The sequence below is a fragment of the Aptenodytes patagonicus genome, chromosome 23 (genome assembly GCF_965638725.1).
Source record: "Aptenodytes patagonicus chromosome 23, bAptPat1.pri.cur, whole genome shotgun sequence".
NCBI classification, from domain to species: domain Eukaryota; kingdom Metazoa; phylum Chordata; class Aves; order Sphenisciformes; family Spheniscidae; genus Aptenodytes; species Aptenodytes patagonicus.
Genome location: NC_134971.1, coordinates 2,518,339 through 2,539,311, shown reverse-complemented (window position 1 = coordinate 2,539,311; position 20,973 = coordinate 2,518,339). Strand labels below are relative to the sequence as shown.

General features: G+C 39.6%; 1 protein-coding gene across 2 annotated transcripts in view; it reads left to right on the top strand.

Moving 5' to 3' along the window:
• The window catches only part of SIK2 (salt inducible kinase 2), a 59,080-nt gene that overhangs the window by 23,309 nt on the left and 14,798 nt on the right, over nt 1-20,973 (top strand). For both annotated transcript variants that reach the window (XM_076358479.1, XM_076358478.1), the window contains exons 4-8: nt 885-1,046; nt 14,352-14,476; nt 16,645-16,768; nt 18,825-19,045; nt 20,600-20,752. In XM_076358479.1, the coding sequence (XP_076214594.1) occupies nt 885-1,046; nt 14,352-14,476; nt 16,645-16,768; nt 18,825-19,045; nt 20,600-20,752 (785 nt within the window). The remainder of the gene's footprint in view (nt 1-884; nt 1,047-14,351; nt 14,477-16,644; nt 16,769-18,824; nt 19,046-20,599; nt 20,753-20,973) is intronic.

The window sequence follows — 20,973 nt, the reverse complement described above, 5'->3', positions numbered from 1 at the left end:
CAGTTTAGTTCTTGTTCAGTGTTTTTTGTTCAGTACTGGTTGTGACGCAGCAAGTGGTTGGGGATTGCTATGTGTGTGTATGCTCAGCCCTTGCCTGTGATCGCTGGGTACAATATCTGTATGTGTTTCCTGCACCTTGGCCATTAACTGCATTCTTTGTAGGATGTTGAAGGCAATTCTAAAACCATCCGAACAGTTGATTCTTTGATTTTATGCCTCGTAAGAGAAAGAATAGGATTGGCTATAGAAGCTGTTTCTGTCAAGACTCGTACAGCTGCTGCTTCACTTTTTTTTGTTTCTGAGGATAAATGAAGTCTTCGGTTTCAGAGCTATCATTTCTTTCAGGGCTAATGTTAGTTTTTACAACATAATCAAATATGAAAACAAAATGTTCTTTCTGCTTGTGATGCAATGAAGACAAGAGAGAGGTCAGGATGGGTACCTTATGGGTACTTGTTTTATTTCCAGAGGAAAAATACTTTTAGCCACCACACAGCCTCTGTTGAGGCTTCAGAGGGAGAAGTGTAGCGTGAAGCTTGCATGAACTGGTAAGAGGCTAAAGCTTTAAGTACCTCATGATGGTGAAGCCAGTTATTCCAAGTATTCCCCGTTCTACGAGAGTTGTGTTATATGAAAATAATTATCAGAATAGTTAGGTAACTATAAAAGAAGGAACAGAGAGTAGAGTTTCATTATATGCAGCAGCTTTTTCTTAGTCTTTTTTCCATTCTTTTGGAGGGGAGGGTGTGAGAATAATGCGTTGCAAACTGGGATTGGCTGAAAGACTTTTTGAGTTTCCCAGTGCTAATTATTTGAGAGAAATCATTTCGTTTCAGGGTTGTTGCTTGCTGTCTAATCCATTTAAACATGCTTTATTTTAACAGATTACCTCGCCAGCCATGGCCGTCTTAGTGAGTCTGAGGCCAGGCGCAAATTCTGGCAGATCCTCTCAGCAGTGGAGTATTGCCACGGTCGAAAGATTGTTCACCGTGACCTGAAGGCTGAAAATCTTTTGCTTGACAACAACATGAACATCAAAATAGCAGGTACTCAGAATGTAGATGATATTCAGTAACACCTTATTTTTATGAAGGCCATTCCAGTAATTCAGTTGCTGCTGCCCAAGATATCCTGCTGTGCTTAAGGTACAGAAAATCAGAGTGGTAATACATGTAATATTTTTTGCATTATGGATATCACAGTACATGTAGCTAAAAATTCCTAGGTTAGCTCTATTATACTTTCAGGAAAAAGGAAATAATTTTTAGAGTTATAGTCATTTTTTGTGGTTGTCACAACATGTCTATAATGCTGCCAGATGTTCAGGTTAAAACAGAGTTAATCAAATAACTTCTTTCAACATTAGAAAAACTCAGAATGGAAGCTTATTGATTTTTTTTTTCTTTTTTGCATGCGTGATTTCATTTTAATTATAAATTTAGACACAGCAGATGTTGTTAGCAATGGAAATCATTTTCTCGGTTGTCAACTCATTACAATTCCATGAATCCTTCTATACTGACTTTAGCCCAGCGACACTTGAAATGGGAAAGCTAGATAACATCTTGATTTGGAGGACTGCTGAACATCAGTAATACGGGAGCAGGAAAGGAAGGCTAACTGCTGTTAAGAAGCTGATTTGTATAGGAGTAAGCTTGCTAGTTCTGAGAAGGAAGTGTGAACAGATAGCCAATCAGGCTGAGAAAGGTAAAGTGATAAAACATTTCTGAGTTGTAGATCACTGCTGGATTATTTTACACTTGAATTTCCTCTCTGGCATTTCTGAAATGGATGAACTGAAAACCTATCTTGATCTCTAATGCTTTCTGTAAGGACAAAATCACAGAAAAGTGTTAAATGTGCCAGCAGCTCTCTAAAAGATGCTCTCCTTTTTGTCTATGGAGTACGAAGACAGTGTCCTTAAGATTTTAAAGGAAAAGTTAACACCTGTTTAACTGGTTAGCATCTGTGTCATGAAGACTCACCCCTTTCTCTGCAATACTACAGCAAACATTGGGAATACTAGGCAATTAATTCTGGGGATTAACTTCACCCTCAGGAAAAATCTTTTAAATCCTTTCAGGTCATCTTTATCGGAATGGGAAATCTACACAGTCTTTTAAAATGAGCACTCACCTTTGAGATGAAAACTATTTCTTGAGCAAGAATTTTATCCTCTTTAAACTTGGAGAAAAGGAACCCATAGTCATTGCTATCAAAAAAACCCCAAAAACCCAACACAGGTTATCTTTGCCTATTGAATGGGATTTTACTGATGGACTAAGAAGGATTTCTTATCAATGTATGTATTAATGGAGTAGCTTTCCCAGCTCCTGGATATGTTTGTTGCTTTTGTATTGAGCTTTGGTTTTGTCTGTATGTTTAAAACATTCATTTCTTCATTCCTTTACCACCACCTTTCCACCTCTAGCCTCTTTTTCACGTGGTTTACGAGTTTACAGAAAGGTTAAATAATGGATAAATTATAATTGAGGAAAAGGAAAATACAGCTACGTGAGTTCCAGAACCATGATTTTCATAGAGTATTAAGCCACTGTTTCTTATCAAATCTGAATGTAAGGTGGGTTTTTTGGCAGAAGGAACAGTGTGGAAAACAGATTCTCTGAAGCTAGAGAGGGAAGCCTATTAATCTGCTCTTTGGCATGTTCTCTGTATTTCATGGCTCTTTAGCATCTCAGAGTGGGAATTCTACAGCAGGTTCATAAAAACTCTAAAAATTGTTATTTAACACTTTATATAAATTAATAGCACAGTCTTTGCAGTAGCCTCTTTCATTTCATTTGATATTAAACTGTTTATGGTTATCTTTTAATTTTCTCTATACTCTATTGTGGGCTTTCGTATTAATGTTAAACTGTAAAAATATTAAAAGCTACCATCAGCTGAAGTAAAAGGGGTTTGCAGCTGTTGTAGCAGGAAGATGCAGTTCTGGTATAAGTTCTTATTTAGGTCATTTGATACCTGAAGAAAGTTAAAGAATCAGTTTGGGCTGGAGATGATGTCTGGCCTTTATAATGAAGTGGCCCAAGTATAATAACTAATAACATTGAGATTGAATTGGTGGTGATGTCTCAAAATTCTGAAAACTAATAGGGCCACCTGCACTGTTTGTTCACAGCTGTTGGTAATAAGGCTGTGAATTTGACAGTGAAAGGGTTTTGGTACTTTGAGCTTTAATCTAGTGGGTTCCTCGGCACTACCATTTGTAGAGTATTTTTACTTTTCTGATTTCAAATTTGCATTTATTTCTAGCACCTACTGACAATCATAGCACCTGGAGATTTATGACTGACATACAATTGTATTTACCAGGATAATGTATGGCTTCAGTAAATACTGTGTCTAAGGACTGCAAGTCACATGGACCCCACTTACTATGAGTAACTGAACTAAATATAAGGGAATTTTTGTGCTATTATTCATCTATGCTTTTTCCTCGCCTTCTGATCTGCCACTTTTCTCCCCACTTTCACCACCACATTCTATCCCTTCTAGCTGCTTCTCCTCCACATCAGCATTCTGTACTGTAGCTTGTCACGTTCAGCCTGGCATAGTTTTTCAGAACTCCTCAGGGGACTCAACTGCGCTGGAGCAGGGCCATGTTCAGAGGTATTCCTTTCATGGATGTCCTTAGCACTGCGGGGATGCAAGTTCCCTGCCTCCCAGAACAATGCAGTGCAAGAATGACACAGGCTCACAAAAACACTACTTCAAAGGCATCTCAGGAGACCCGTTAACCAAAGGAAGGTTAGACACATGAACTGTTTTGTCGCAGGGAATTTCAATGCATAGGTTCTCCAGGGACTCAAATAAAAGCATTGATAAATGGTATTTACTAGATTTCATCAGCTGCTGCTGTCTCTTTCCTCCTCTTAGCTGCTCTTGTGCTCTACCTCTCTATTACACAAAGTTAATTACAGGTGGTCTGTATGTAAATGATCACATTAACTGGCAGTGATTCATATGGTTTGATTCTTTCATGTGTCTTTGTCAAACTTTATCAGATTGATAGCAATTCCCGTGTCCAGCTTTGGTAATAAAGTAGCTGGAGGAAAGTTATGACTTGGTAGTGATTTGTGCTGAGTCAGTTATTTTATTTTCTCTGTAAAGAAGAGAGACAGATGAATTCCACGGAATGGTTTATCTGTGATTTTGGAGTTATCTGGTGCTGTGCAGATCCCTGAGAACAGTCTCTTCCGGTGGTTCATATTCTTCATGGTTCATTTATGAAACTGTGGAAGAACAAAGGGCAGCCAGGATTCCAACTCTGATAGCTAGACTTACTCTCTAATTCTAATTAATCTAGCAACTGCAAAACAACACAGTAATTGATGAATTATTTTGATAGAAAGTTCTGCAGTGTCAGTGTTTGCATTGGGCCCCAGCACTATGCGCGGGGCTGTCCCTTGCTGATCACTCCAAACAGCTATGAAGTCTACATAGATACTCGTGGCCATTCCAGGCTCTTCCTAACTTCCAGTGGACCTCTTGATTCATTCTGATGCTTCTGAGACTTTTATTGAAGCTTTTACTCTTCAAGAATACAGCATTTTTTAGTCAAATACAGAAACATGCATAAAGTTACCTCTGTATTTCAGCTACCAGGAGAATAAACCAAGATTCAAAAATAAGTGTTCCTAAAAAAGTGAGCTGATGAGACTGCCACCTTTTATGCTTAAACAAGGAGGCTGGACTGAAATTTAGTAGTTTTGTGTTAATATTGCTCTAAAAGGAAGAGGATAGATAGAATTCAAAGGATCTTTCTTTTCAGTCTTAGCAACTGGACAAGAAACAGGATGCGTAAAGATCTTGAGGTGAGAGCTTTGATAGACTCATTTTCTAGAAGAGACTAGGTAGTTGGGAGCAAGAGTCTCAAATTCTAGCATAAGTACCATAAAAGAAGGTATTAATCAGATAAAATGTCCACTGACAAGGTTGCGGCTGAAGAATGCCATACCAGGCAGTCTCCATCAGGTTTGACATCAAATTTGTTTTTATCACTACCAAGGTAAACCTTCTTTGTTCTTCTCAAAGTTATTGTGTGTAGATAGCTGGATTGTTCATGTACCCTTTACGTTTTGCTGTTTTTTGAAGGGTTCATAGGAACTGGATTGCAGTTACTGATCACTGATACGCTATGCTGTCATCAAATAAAACTTGCTTATTGTCTGTACAGTGAAACATCTGTGCATTTGTGAAAATTAAATACAGCTTTGAATTGAGGATGGAATAGTGAGCTTCTCTCTGTGTACTTCCAGCCCCACAAAACTGCCAGATTAAGATGCCTTATAGATGTCTGCAGAAATCATGCCATCTTGATGGTAAAGCTACTGTGTTTGAACCAGATCAGGTAGGAGAGACTGTTATTTTGAAGTAGGTTGTAGTGCTGGTTTGTCTTTGCTGGTGGACAGTAAAATATGCATTGACGTCAGAACTGGCTGATCAGCATTCAGTTCATGAAGTGGGTCAGGTTTGTTTCTAACACACTCATACCTTTCCTTTATCAGTACCTCTCTCCCAATTATCTCCTTTGCTCATATTACTATTATAACAAAAGATCCATGTGGCTCTCTGAAGCCAGGCAGATTGAATTCTGTTGGTAATTTTAGAAGAATGGATTAATTATAGCTCTGAAGCTAGTATCCCTTCTAAAGGATTTTTAGAGGTACAAATTAGAGACTACCTCATATTGCTAGATGCACAGCAGAAGTTGCAGTGGCTCTGGCAGGGAGCTTCCATTTCTCAAATTGCAAACGGGTCTGAAATCTTAGTCTGTTTCCATTTTTAACGGGAAAACAGATTCCATTTAAATGATGTATGTTCAAAAAATTATACCTTCTAAATTCAAGATTATTCTAAAGGGGGTAATGAGATTGAGAAACAAAATACCGCAAATGTTGAGAGCCAATATTTGCAGATTGCACAAACACAGAGTTTATTCAACTGAACACAATGCTGCAAATGATCGTAGTTTTTTAACGTGCAGATTCAAGCAAATGTTAAGAAGATAAAGATCACTCCATTATAAATCGTCAGTCCTCTGGTAACGAGTCCAATTTCAGGCCTTTCAGAATTCTGTGGGTGGCATATGGTTTTTTTGAGGGCTGGCACATTTTTCCGTTAAACATCAGTAATGTTCTTAAAATCCATTTCTCTGGAATGAGAAATCTTAACAGTGTTCTTAGGTTAAAAACGATTACCTTTGATCCAGAATGATTATGGTAGATCAGCAATTGCAAAGTAGAAACAAGGTGGAGGGGAGAAGAGAGAGAATGAGACACTCGTGATTGTTTTGTGCTTAATTGAATCCTGGCCATTCTAACACTCCAAAAAGTGGGACAACTAAACTGACAGTGCAATAATTAAAAATTGAGGAAGCCCAGTGGACCAAGCATCCAGTATCCTATCTAAATCCTGAACTTCTTTGAAATGGTTTTCATGGATGCTATTAATTCTTGAGTTCCTAAGACACGGTTTAACATCATTCGAAGACACTAGTGTAGAAAGCATAATGGAAACAAGAAGAGGTAACCATAATAATTTATGTACCCTAACAAATAATGCTGATCTCCCTGCACAGGTAATTATTTTGTCCAACAATAGAATTTAATTGGATTTCTAAAGATAAGAGCAGCTCGCTGAAATATGCAACACTGTTTTTAAGTCCTATGTTACATGAAAAAGTCCAGTGTGAATTAGTAGGTATCTGGCTCTTCCTGTGCTTTGTATTGTAAATGCATGCTATTTTTTCAGCAGAAATTAATAACTGAAGGATACTGGTGTTCCTGGCCCATGAAAAAGGGAAGAAATTGAAGTTTTAGAACTGCAGATCAAAGACAGAATGAAGGAACCATTTTCCAGGTTTATAAGACACATACTCGTAGACAAGGCATGCTGACTCATGAGGAATTCCGTAGTGGGTCAGATCCATCTAGCAGTGACAGGGAGAGTATACCAGGCTGGCCATTTTCTGCAGCCTGTTCCCCTTGTGCTCGTCCCTACCCCCAAACCCCAGGAGGCAGTATTGTTGTATTAGTGCTTATACAGAGTGCATCCTTGGCTGCTCCTTCTAGTATCAATTTATAGACCTTTCATTCATGGATTTGCCTAATAACTTAATAGTCTATGCTGTCACAAGACCATCAGATGCAAGCCAATTGCTGCTGTTCCACCCAGTCAAGCACTGTCTCGACAGCATAAATTCTGTAATTCTATGGCTCAGATAGGGAGCAAAGGTAACAGCCTTGCAAGGATCATGCCATTCAGTTCTAAGATGTCCTTGCTCTTGAGCTACTTTTGGTAACCATAAATAAAACTATGTGTGTTATGAAATTAAGCATGTAAAAATAATAGTAAAAACCCAAAAATCCTAATTGTAACACAAACCTGAAGCCTCTCTTATATTGATCAGCCATACTTAAAGACTCTGTGCTGTTTTTTGCTGTTCAGATTTGTTCATGTTTCTTTTTGAAGTGGCTTCCACGTGTTCACATTCACCAAATAGCTAATTTAAATCCAGTCTGGATAGGCAAAGAGTTTCACTTTCTTAGGAATTGAAATCTTGTTATTTCCAAGCAGGTCATGCTTTCTATAGCTGTGCTTACAAATATACATACATGTACGTGTGAATCTGATATGAAGATTTGTGGCACCTGAGTAGGAGCTGCAGTTCAGAGAGAAAGATTGATATTTAACTCCGGTACTAAGGGGATGTTGAAAATCTGACAAATTCATGATAAGTGAAGGGAGAGATCAGATTTAATGACACCTACACAGATGGCAAAATGCTTCTGAGAGAAGTTGCTTCATGTCTCCTGAAGTATTGTTAAGGTTGCCAAGCCAATTATGTATGAAGAAAAGTCTCCTCAAAGAGAATAAAAAAATTCCCAACTAAAGTCTAGCTGTGATAGGAAAAAGGTGGGTGACATACAGCAATTGGGGGATTTTTTGGTAGAAGATTTTGTTGTTTCCCCCTCTGTTATTACAGCTGAAGTTGCAGTTGTTTCAGAATTGAAGGAGGATGTAAAAGGAAGGATAGCATGAATGTTATAGTCAGTATTTCCTATGCAGATTTGGAATCTGAGCTGACCTTGGCCGTTTGCACCTCCAGAGTATGGTGACATGCCAGGATGCCATTGCGTAACTGTTCGTGCAACTGTCAGGCATTCTGTGTGCTTGCAGAGCATGACACTGTTACGGATCTCGTATGTGGTCTGACCTTCAAATAGTCTTTCTGGCATTGTAGCCTTCTTACTGATAGGCAGTGGGGCTCTTCTTTGATTATGGACAAGTCCCAAAAGTTCATTGCTGTGAGATTGGGTATCTGATTTTCTGACTTTGAGCTAATACTTGGACTGATGTTGGAGATCTACCCTCTTGAGATTTCCACCTGTACCAGATATTTACAGTAGTGTAAGATGTTCTCTTGTAACAAAGTATGTTAATTATCTGGAATACAATATTAATTTAGGGACGTTGGGTTAAAAGGGTAGAATGAAGTTTAAATATGTCTGTCTTTTTAAGTTTCCAGTCTGATTGTTGACAATGCAAAAATAGATGAGGGATAAGAGTATCACGTGTCATCACAAAAATGACAGCTCATCATTAGCAGTCAGCACACAGATACATAAATCTCTAAGGAGCTAGAGTGATTGTAGATCTGATTTAGTCAATCGCTGTTTCCCACAAACTCAATCATTCATATTTGAACTAGAGTTTATCTTTTTAAAAGTCCTCAAATTTCTAGTCAGATTTTTAAAGTAATCAATCCACCAAATACTACTATGCTGCCCTAGAAGATGATTCTAAATCAAATCTGTTAAGATAAATCATGAAATACAACAGTTTCAAAGTTATTTACGCCCCAGAGCCCTTTTACCAAGTAGTTTGCTTAAGTCCAAAGGCTCTGATCGTCGTCTGTCTTCAGTAGATTCTCATGAATTGTTTCTTCCAAACTGAAGCCACGGGCTGGAGCTCCTTATTTGTCACTAGAATCACTTTAGCAGATTTGATGTCAGATAAGCCCTGTAGTTCTAGTCTTGAAGGGAGGATGACAAGGCTATCTAATGACCAAATCAGCTTTCCTAGAACAGAGGTTTACTTGTTCAGAACAAAAGCATTTTGAGGAGGAAGGAAAAAAGGTAAAACTGCAAGGATATGAGAGATGTATCTATTCCTGCTATGTGTGAATGCAAATAATGGGTATGGTTAGTTTGAGATGAGAAGTGAAAAGGATTAATCTTACAACTGTGGGTGACACTGAAGAGCTCCGTGGATTGAATTACTGTAAGCCGATCTTATTCATGGAGTGTTAAGGACCTGAACCTTTGCAGAATTTTTGTTGTAGAGGAATTGGCGTGCCAAGTTTCTACTGACTTTAACATGTTGCTATTACTGTTAGCCCTTTACAATGACCTTGCAAATCCCATCCCACAGGTATTTTGAACTTTCCAGAAAAGAGCAGAAATACTCTATTCCATACCCTCTCTGCTGCATGTTGGAAGTGAGTGTCCCAAAATTGCTCCCATGGTTAGGCTTTATCTGCACACAAGGGTTCCTGCAGCAAATGGTGCAGTTAGTATTCATGCAATTGTCAGCTGTCTCTGGGAATATGTCCTGTGTAGCTGCACTGAGGCACGTGGGATCACTTTCAGGACAGATAAAGATCGGATACTTTTTTTTCTGCAAGAAGAATTACGAGAATGGCTTGGGAGTTAGTGGCACCAGAGAAATTTAGCTCTTGTCATTGCAGCAGAGTTACTGGACTTTACCTGGAGTGTACAAGGAGCCAGAGCAGTTACCGACCCATCTGTCAGTGAAGCAAGACTGAGTTTTCAGAGTGTCTGCAGACCCAAATTAGAAGTTTTCCTGGGTGGATAATTGCAGGGTTAGTGCAACCTGGGAAAAGTTTTTGACGGCCCGGTATGGAATTATCTGTAATGGGCTGAGCCCCTAGCCTAGTTTCTTTAAGGGGTCTAGACAAATAAAGAGCAGTCTTTTGGCAGCTTTGGGTTAGACCTAGAAGTTTCAGGTGTGTGGTCAGGTAGTTAAAGTAGATGCAGCTCATTTCCCTGTTTTCAACATGACCTTCCTGCTGCTGCTGCTAATTAAGCCAGTATCTTTATCATCCAATCATGGACTAGCCTGATAAGAGTATCCTGCTTATTTTTGACTTGATCTCTTATGATAGCAAATTCAGAAATATCTGTAATAAGATTTCACAGAATGACTAGTTTATTTAAAAGAAAAAGCAATTTCTGATCAGTTGTTGAGACAGTGATGAATTATGTGCAGAGTATTGGACTATATAGTTACAACTGAGAGAAAAACGTGTAAGGCCAATGTTTATAAAAGGAAAATGAGACTTAGCACTTCCCCTTATACCCTGATGTATTTGGGTCACTGGACTGAGATGTGCCCAGAGCATGTCATGTACATTAAAGGTGGCAGAAAGTTTACAGCAGAATTACAGCATCGAATTTCAGGCTGTGGAAATGTTGAGGCAGAAGTTTTCAGCAGAGAGTGACTGGTTTCTATTTGCTGTTTAGAGAATGACCAGGCACTTCAGTTATGCTTGGCCCTGGCCTGAGTCAGTCACTGATTTGTTACTTGAAATTTGGCTAGTCTATTGACTTTTCTGTTCCACTATCCTCACCTGTAAAACTGGTATGCTGTTTTACACCTTAAAACCCCTGATAGGAGAGACAAATTCCATAATTAATACCTTGAAATTCCTAAATACAAATAGCTGCTTTATGCACGTTGCAAAATATTTTTAAAGATGCATTTTTTGTGGAAGAACACCACTGAGAACTGGTCTAAGTGAGGTTAGACATTTATATTGCTGTATCTAGATGTTCCTTCAAGATTACCACAAGTGAGCCTTAGAAAAAGGAAGGATAAAATGAGGACAGAATGACATTGATTGTGTGTGTAAAACTGTGGCTGATCTACACTTACCAGTTGCTTACCTGAATCAAATGGACCACCAACACAAGGTATGTAAAAAAGGCCAGTTTATATTATGAATGCCCCCCCGTAATATTGCTGTTAAATGGAATAGTGACAGTTTTTATTACCTTACAGTGCATGTTACCCACTGTAGAGATTTACATACTGAGAGCTGGATGGTTGCATAGTCTTGATTCTCTAGTATTCCTAATTAGTGCATTTCATTAAAAACAACTAAATCTCTGCTTATATTAGTGGTACTGTTTAATACAATGGAGAGTCAGCAGCATGATGCAGTAAGGAAGCAGAGGTGAGGAAGGTATTGAAGAGGTAATCTTTGTAGTAAGAATTAACCAGCAGTACACAGACTTGGAATCTCTTTGTAAGTCTTGTAGATTTCTTGCTGAAATCTTTAGTGACCTTGTAGTTAAAAGAATTAATGAAAACAGCCAAAAGGCCTATGAGATGATGCTGTTTGTGTATGTTTCCCAGATAACTTTTGAACCTGTTGCTTGCCCATAACCAAATTTGACAGAGAGCAGGAACCTCAAAAGGCAAAAACAGTCCTTGTTCATGTATAGGTGTTAAAGCAGTGGGTGGTATGTCTTACCTGTGGAAACAGTTGCAGAAGGAGCCACAAAAATGATCAGAGGGATGGAACACCCAGCCTGGAGAGGAGAAGGCTTTGGGGAGACATAATTGCGGCCTTTCAATACTTAAAGGGGGCTTATAAGAAAGATGGGGACAAACCTTTTAGCAGGGCCTGTTGTGACAGGACAAGGGGTAATGGTTTTAAACTAAAAGAGGGGAGATTTAGACTAGAAATAAGGAAGACATTTTTTACAGTGAGGGTGGTGAAGCACTGGTACAGGTTGCCCAGAGAGGTGGTAGATGCACCATCCCTGGAAACATTCAAGGTCAGGTTGGACGGGGCTCTGAGCAACCTGATCTAGTTGAAGATGTCCCTGCTCATTGCAGGGGGGTTGGACTAGTTGACCTTTAGAGGTCCCTTCCAACCCAAACTATTGTATGATTCTATACCTTATTACATGCTAAGGAAAATCTTGTAAGAGAAGAAAAAAATGCTCTGAAAGCCTCTTCAGTTCTGGCATTCCTGAAACTGCTTCTTCCACCTATGTTCATTTTTTATGTATGTTGCAGGAAGAGTTCTATTAAAAGAACTGCTAGAGCTCTTGTGTCCTTCTGCTAGGAAAGCAACCAAATACTTTTACTGTTAAGCTCAGTGAGTAGTCTGATTCAATTTCCATACTGCTGCTCTAAAACAACTCCAGGTTAACTTTATTGACGCCTGGTAAGTTTTTGTTTAATATCTTTGTATTGCTTTGATTCTGAGGATTCTCTTGTGGGTTTATAGCTCATGATGTATGATGAGAGAGCCAGGCTCTTTCCTCGGAGTAACACAAAATACAAGTAAAGGAAGTCATACCAGCAGTGCCTGTACTGTGTCTAACCACAGTGTTTATCAGTTTTGCTATCTGTTGATCAGTGCCACATTGTATTAACATACCTCTGAGGTATTCAGCGCTTGATAGTACTAAATCAACAGCCTGATTACTGTTTATCAACACTGTTGACTTTCACAGGATTCCTCGAGTCACACCAGCATGCAGTATTACTCTGCAGGAGCCTGGTTAGCTACAAGGGTAGAAGCGTTATCACCTTAAGAAAAGAAACACCTTCTGTAACCTTTTACTGCATAGTTTGCTCCAGTGTGGAAGAAGTGGCAGGGAACGGTTAAATCATTGTTCACACAGGAGTAGACCAGTGACGAACATAAACAATGTTGTTGCACTTGAGTCTTTGCATGTCACTTGCCGATGCTCCTTTCTGTATTTCCTTCAGAGGTACAGCTGACCAGTTAGTGAATTGAAGCCAGTTTGCCCGAGAGCCTTAAATCCAAAGAGTATTTGTCCCTCTTATCAGATCTCTCTCCTTGAGAACTTCTTCTTTGCTTTAGTATTAACAGCATTTGTTGTCACAGAGAACATACAGGGTGGCCTGCAACGCAAGTGGAATAGAGGACTAAGCAGTACAGAGCAGTAATGGTGGTAGCAACAGGGAGAAATGTTGGCTTCATTGAATTCCATGAGAAAACTCCACTAGACTTCAGCGGAGCAAGTATTTTGATTCATGGTGTGAACAGATGTATCCAAACGCTGTGCTCCAATGGCTTTTATTAAAAGCCCGATGAATAAGAGCCTTGTGTGTTAATACTGAGGAGTGTCATGGAAGGACTGTATTCAGAATGGGTATCTGCAGTGGATGTAGAAGGGACTATTAGGATTCTGGCAGGAAGAGTAAAGAATGCTAAAGCACAGGATGTATGAACTAAGCAAAGAGAGCGAGAGTGATGGCAGGATAAAAGAGGAACTGGAGGATCTGGGCTGTGAAGAGCTCCGAAGACACTTGTAAGAGTGGAGTGGAAGGCAAGGCAGTTACAGATCTGAGCACAAGGGAGTGGTAGCAGCCACCTGAAATTTTGCATTTTGAAAATAATCGGTTTCAGTTCAGTCATTAAGCCAGCTTCCTCAATATTAATGTTGTGTGCTGTATTGTTCTAGTAAAAAAAAAAAGCAACCTGGGACAGCAGCAACAGGGGGAAGCTAAAAAAAAAAATTGCATCAGACTATCTGACTTCATGTCTCTATACAATAGTGGCTGTCATTTTGCTTTTCACTATTGGATTATTACAAATGGTGACTAATATTGAAGTCCCATGGGACCCATGTATGGTTCCATATTAAGCCATAAAAAGAAACGTTTGAAAGAACTGCTTAGTTGTGGAATGGTAAATTTCAGCTGTAGATTGAAAGAGCTGTAGACAATGCCAGTAGCAGAGTTTTTTTCCTAGCAGAAGGCTTTGTGTTTTCCCATGCTTGTTGCTTTTGGTAGAGTTCCTTCCTCCCATCTCCAAAGTTGATGCTTTTGTTGTCAAAATTTGTTGTGTATTCAAGGCTAGAGAGCACCTAAAGAAAACTCAGGAAATCTCTGATCCAGTACTGAATCTCAGATATCTCTTGGCAAGTAAATAAGCTCATATGTATGCATGATTGTCAGTTTGTTGAATTTTAGCGATAGCTGTTTATAAATTTGGATTTAGCAAACTGGTAGAAGTTTACTCAAAACTCCTACAGGTTGTGAAGTTTTGCAGTGTTTTAATAATTACGTAGTTGTCGTGAAAATAGCAGTATAGGACATTCAGCATCCCAATAAATATTTTCAGTGGGAGTACTGATAAAAGGATTTGTGATGGAGCCTTTCAGGAATGAAAGTGAGCTTTCAGGCCTAGTCCATGCATATAATTATTATTTGTCATGCAACTGGCATTTGGAGTGACTTTCCCCTTAATTTCTCAACAGATTTTGGATTTGGAAATTTCTATAAGAGTGGTGAGCCTCTGACGACATGGTGTGGAAGCCCACCATATGCAGCCCCAGAAGTCTTTGAAGGACAGCAGTACGAGGGACCCCAGCTGGATATCTGGGTATCATTATTCTTTTTTTTTAACTGGATTCAAGTCAACTTTTAGGAAGCTGGAACAAAGGAATCATCTTTGATTTTTCTTAAGCTGCAGACAAGCTGTTCCTCTTCAGCTTTATTTCTTGTGTGTCATAAAAAGCCTCTTAACATTGAATGGAATTGAAGTTACCTATCAAGGTGGCTATTAAATGTACAATGTAGGTGTATGGTAGCCCACTAGAGGAAAAACTGTAGCTCTTCCAAAAGCTCTCCTGACTGAATGCATGAACTTTGCTTTTTTCAGTGCATTTAGGATCTTCTGTGTTAAGTGGGAATTGAACTTGTAAGGCTGTAAGTTCTTGATGAGGTTAAAGGGATTCTGAGCCACTGAAACACAGGAGAGATGATGACTGCTTTGCTCTTTGAGCTGGAAACAAGTGCATTTGTGCCACAAACATTTCTACTGCAGGCAGCTGCATGTTTTTGAATCGGTATGTCTCCATGCGTACCACTCTAATGGAAGAGGATAGAGAGTGCAACCCACATTCTTATGCAATGGAAAAGGGACTAAAATGAACTGAAGAAGTTCTGTGCACCCTTCACGTGTTGTCAGAGACTGCTTTTCATTCCTAATTTGGTTTTGTTTGGGGTTTTTTGTTTTTTAATTTTAGTATTCTGGTACTTACAGTGATGGATCCATATCCTAAAGCAACCAGAGACAGTACAATTTGGCAGTCTCTGCTCTGGCATCGGGTTTGCAGTGATACTATATTGCACATAGCATAACAACACGGGCACTGACATTTTGGTCAGAGCCTGTTACACAAACAGGGCAGTTCATGGAAAGTCACCTTTCAGCTGTTAATCTAATTTAAATTTATCTAATTGCATTAACAAATAAAACCTGTGATTTTAGATACATATATTTGTGTGTATGCATGTATCTCTCTATACATACATATATATATGTAGCTAGATTTTTTTAAAAAAAAAGGCTACAGCCTTTCTGAACCTTCAGTAACTGGTAAATAAACATACAGCAGACCTCAGCTACGCTTGCTGTTTCAAGTAGTACAGGCACTCTTTGAATGTCAGAAGTGAATCTGAACTTTGGTAAATATTCTTTAAATATATAAGATCCTAAATCATTAACAGAATCTGCCTGCCCACAAAGAGAAGCGCATGTGTGTTTATATTTAAGATAAAATCATCATAATTTTCACTTATCTTCTGAGATGAGTTAAGGATTCTGTATCTCTTTGCAACTTCCAATCACAGAATAGGAAGCTTAGCACTTTCAGCAGACCAGGAGGAATGCAACAATCCACAGTTCACTTTTTGGCAGGTGAAGGAAGGAAGGAAGTGACTTATTAAAATATATATTTAATTTTAACATCTCTGTGTACTTACAAAGTTTTAAGGTGAATGTTGAATGCCTGCTTTTTCCCCTTGAGAAATCCAGTGCTGTGGCTATCTATGCCAACTGATTGGGATGAGGGTCTGGTGTGGTTATTTCATCTAGTGTGGCGCTATTTTTTTTTTTTGGCATATACTGCAAGACTATTTCAACTTGCAGTGCCAATTAACTTGCATACTTTCAAAAATGAGTCTGGCAGTTGGAGGATAGCTCTTGCCCAGATTGTCTCCTTTTGCTCATATTAAATAATCCCTCATGCTCAGCACTGCATACAGCAGTGCAGAATTATTAGTGGGTGTTCCCCTGAAGCTGACTGTTCATGAAGTTACCAGTGTGCCTCTTACCCAGGCTTTGGCAAATTGGTAAATGTAAAAGGTTACAGTTTCTTATTTTGAAGGGCTGCTGTTTGAGGTTTGTTTTTGTTTGAACAACATTGAGATTAATAAAAAGTATCTCTAATTCTCACTTGAAGTTGGGGCTCACTTTTCAGGTATCATTCAGACATCTGCGTGGAGCTTCCTGCTAGCAGCCAGAGTCTCTAACCCATTACACTTCAGCTTACCTGCTTATCAGCACAAGGTACTGCAAGCCTAGCCATTTTGGGTTAGCTGAGTGTTCTTAATATTCAGGGATCTTCAGAAATCTAACCTTTTTGTATAAATTTCCTGTTTCTGTAGAACATAATTTTAATTTTTTCTGTGACAGGATTTGGCTAGCCAACCTCAGAGACTTTGCTCGTAGCTTGAGAAATGAAATGAATATTCTCTTTCTTACAGAGCATGGGTGTAGTTCTTTATGTTTTGGTCTGCGGAGCACTACCTTTTGATGGACCAACGCTCCCCATACTGAGGCAACGTGTTCTTGAAGGGAGGTTCAGGATCCCTTATTTTATGTCAGAAGGTAACAATGTGACCTCTTACGCTCTTGGTGTGGTAAATCTTGAGTAAATTCTAGAATAATCTCTATTGCAATACAGCAAAGGGTGGTGCATCTGCCCACTAGATTATGGTATGGCAGACTATTTGTTTTGCAAAGAAACACAAATAAGCCTAGGTGAGCTTGTATGCCTTTGCAGTTAGGCTGCTGCTAGGCAAACCAACCCATTTTTCCCTGCGCAATGCATGGAGACTGCAGTGTGGCTGTGCCCATGGGTAGAGAGAGAGTCAAAATGGAAGCTGAAGGATCTCTCATCCTACCGTGAACAGAAATATGGGGATGCAGGAGGAGAAGCACATTTGTGTAGCGATTAGCTTTCATCCTGCAAGGCCATATACATTTTAATGTGGAAAGAAAATATGCTGAGAGCAATATCGCTGTCAAACCTAAGTTGTGGATTGGGTGTTTCCTGGTTTTTGACAGCGTCTGCTAAACAAAAGCAAAAAAGTGCACAACCAGTTCATGTGCCAGGTTCTCACTGTCATGTATCTGGCACTCCCACATGTGACTGAGCGATCTCTCCCTCACTTAATTGCCCCATCTGTTGGGTTTCACTCTCCCTCATGCCTGTTCAGACAAGAACAAGTGGGGCCATTTTTACACGGGGTTTGATAGTGTCCTTCAGCTTCCCTATATTAAAGGGTCTCTAAACCAGATTACTTCAAAACAACCCTCCTGAATCAAATCCTCTTTCAATATACTACTTTCTGTGCTTTTTTTTTTAAAGGGAATTAAAAATAAGTTTTTCAGCTCTGTTGTTAAGGGTTCTGTGGTATAAAACATTCTGGTCCTCCCCTTTTTCTTTCTGGTGGCATGTGCTCTGGCGCACTGCCTCTGAAAATAGTCGCTACAGTGTGGCTATAGTGCATTTGGTTGCTTTTAGCAATGCCCTTATGGCACCACGGCAACCTCTCAGCTTCCTGGGCACGTTTTGCGGCTGAACTGTATTGTGTTTCTGTGACTTTGCTGACATAAGTATGAGAGCTAGATCCAGGTACCTTTGTGTGAGTTGCGATCGTCGCTGGGACTGCAGTGTAGATAGGCTGTTTCACAGGCTGTTTGCTGTTCCCCTTGCTGATCACATGGTGATACAAGGAGTGGGGAAGGGTGTACCTCTTAGCAAAACTGTGAAAACAAAAGAGATAAACAGGAATAAATAGCCAGAAATCTCTCTAAACTATTTATCATAACTACCTGAATGGACTGACTCATAACAACTGTACTGTAGCCATATCATGGTCAGCTAGAAATGCATGGCAGACTGATAAGCTTCCTTAAAGGAACTTACATTGACTTCCTATCATATACAAACTGCACACTCATCTCTCATGCCCTCATCTTCCAAAAATCAATTGAGATCTGAAGAAAAATGTGATGGTTTTAATGCTGTCCAGCATGTAGTAGTCAGAAAGCAGCAATGGTTTGGTGTGTTCAGAATTATTCTGGCATCTAAAGCTACTGATTGTGCTTTGGTTCTGGAATTAAAACAGATAAACCTGCAGACCCGCTGGCCACAGAGACCTAATTTTTTAGCTTTGTTTTTGTGACCACTAGAGTGGAAATAAAAAAAAAAATAATCACGCACTAACCCTAGTTTTGCCAATCCCTTGTTTTATGAGCCTTTTATTTCAAACTGTGCTGGAGAAGGATGCTAATTACTCCCCACCACACTTCACAGAGGTTGTTTGAAGCTTTATCAGTTAAAGTTAGCACTGTACTTAGAACAGCACAAGCAGCTTCAAAGAGGTATTAACTATTACTATTACCTTCATGTGGGAGCTGTATAGAAGGAGTTGCAGTTAGCCATACCATGCATTTAAAGAAGCTGGGGTTTTGTCCTTCTTAACGTGACTTTTAATCTTGTTTTGAGAGATTGTTTTAGCCTTCAGGAAATTTATTTAGCACAGAAGTTAGGTAGAAGTAAGGCAGTTTCCTGTTGTCATGCTCTGTATTGGTAGGTCTCAGGTGAATATATGCAAGTACTACTTAGCAGCTTGGTAATTATTTTTTTTCCCAACAGAGTGTGAACATCTGATTAGAAAAATGTTGGTCCTAGACCCATCCAAACGGTTAACTATTGCTCAGATTAAGGAGCACAAGTGGATGCTTATAGAAGTTCCTGCACAGAGACCTATTCTTTATCCACCAGGAGAGGAGAATGAGCCTTCCATTGGAGAGTATAATGAGCAGGTCTTACGGCTAATGCACAGCCTTGGAATAGACCAACAGAAAACTATTGAGGTAAAATAGACCCTGGGGGGGGGGGTCTCCTGTTTCGTTTTATGACTAGAACTTACTGCCTGAGTTGCTTGCAACATACTTTATTTCAACAGCTGGGGGTGGGGGGAACTGGTGGCATATTTTACCTGGTCAGACCCTAGCAAGGACAAACGTTTTAAGCATGCTGTGCTGCTGCCTCCCTCTCTTACTGATGTCTCAGTCTGTGCCAGCAGACTGATCAGGAAGAGGAGAGGCATCCCTCCAGAAAGTTTCCTAAAGATCATCCCTAGCAGAGATAAAGTGTCTGTGTTACGCAAACTGCAGGCAAAACATTGTGCAGGAAACCCACAGACAACTTCACCCATGTGCCTTATGCTGGCCAGCCACACCCAGTTATTCCAGTCCAAGGCATCCATACCTTTACCCATAGAGGAGAATATGTCAATGAAAAGGCAGCACCGTGAGAGAAAGGATACTCCTCTGTGTCAAGAATCCAAATTAGAACCCATGGAAAAGAATAATGTGTTCTGGTCACATATCCCAGGACTAGGTACTGTTCTTTCAGCATATTAACTATTTACTTTAATTTAAACAAGCACACATTTCAAAGAATTTGATATTGCAATTGCTTTAAGCTAGAGTGTCCTGGTTTCGGCAGGGATAGAGTTAATTTCTAGTAGCTGGTTAAACCACGACATAGAGGACGCATAGAAATATAGCATGCGCTATGTAAAAAATGGTAGCCCAATAGGGCTGCCTGTTACACTGGTGATGCTGCTGCTTACAATTGGTCATTTCTAGAGATTTGTTTGTTAGCTAAGTTGATTCTTAAGCATGGAAGTAAAAATAAAGGAGCCATATTAGGTTCCACACTGTTAGATTTCCTGGGTGGGGTTGGATAAATCATTACTTGTCAAATGGAGAGGAGGGGAAATCAGAATTGAGAGTAAATTCATTTTGAACTTCTAAGAGGGTAGAAAATTAAATTCAAAAAGGAGCATAAAAGCAGTAAGCAGCTGAATGTCTGTCCAATCCTAGATCATGCTTCTTACCAAACATATATGCCAAGATTCCCTATGGAGTTAACACAGTCATTTCCTTTAGGATGGTTGATACTTTAAACCATTGTGGAGGTTGGCAGTTTGAGTACTCATTCTGCTAGAAGAGGCTAGTTTCTCTACTTTGCAGAGGCTCAGTTCCCCATTGCTTCTAGTGACTTGGAACAGCCAATATATTCAGGAGGTCCTGGAGCTCAGTCACTCTTCCAGGTTTACGTCTTTGAGGATTCAGAGTAGCACCTGAATGTTAGCTATAAGTACTGTTGCAGCCCAGAACATAGCAAATTCCTGTGAGCTTGCCACTAAACTAGGGTTGATGCTTTTCTTTGCCTGGCATTCTGGTTTGAAACTTTCTCAATTCAGAACAAAAGTTTGCCCACCCCACTACCTCTTAAATTATATATATTTTTTGTTTTTCCCCCCCAGATGGCAATTCTTTCTTCTTCCTGGTCTCATAGAACATAAAAGATAATGTATATTTGGTTGCACCCACACTTTTGTGCTTCTCTCTTTTCAGTCTCTGCAGAACAAGAGTTATAACCACTTTGCTGCTATCTATTACTTGTTAGTGGAAAGACTCAAATCACATCGGAGTAGCTTCCCCGTGGAACAGAGACTTGATGCTCGTCAGCGTCGGCCAAGCACCATCGCTGAGCAGACAGTAGCCAAGGTAAGGTCTCATTCCTAGCAGAGGTGGGCTTAAGCTGTGCAAGGCATTCTTCTCTTTCAAAATGGTGTTTCTACATAGATTCACTTAGAATCCATTGCTATTTTCTGATTTCTATAGTATGTAGACTTGCAGCATCATTTTGGAAAGACTTTTTTGGATTTGCCTCCTGTCAGAACTGTATGATGACAGATCAGTTGTCTGGCATGCCTCCTACAACTGCT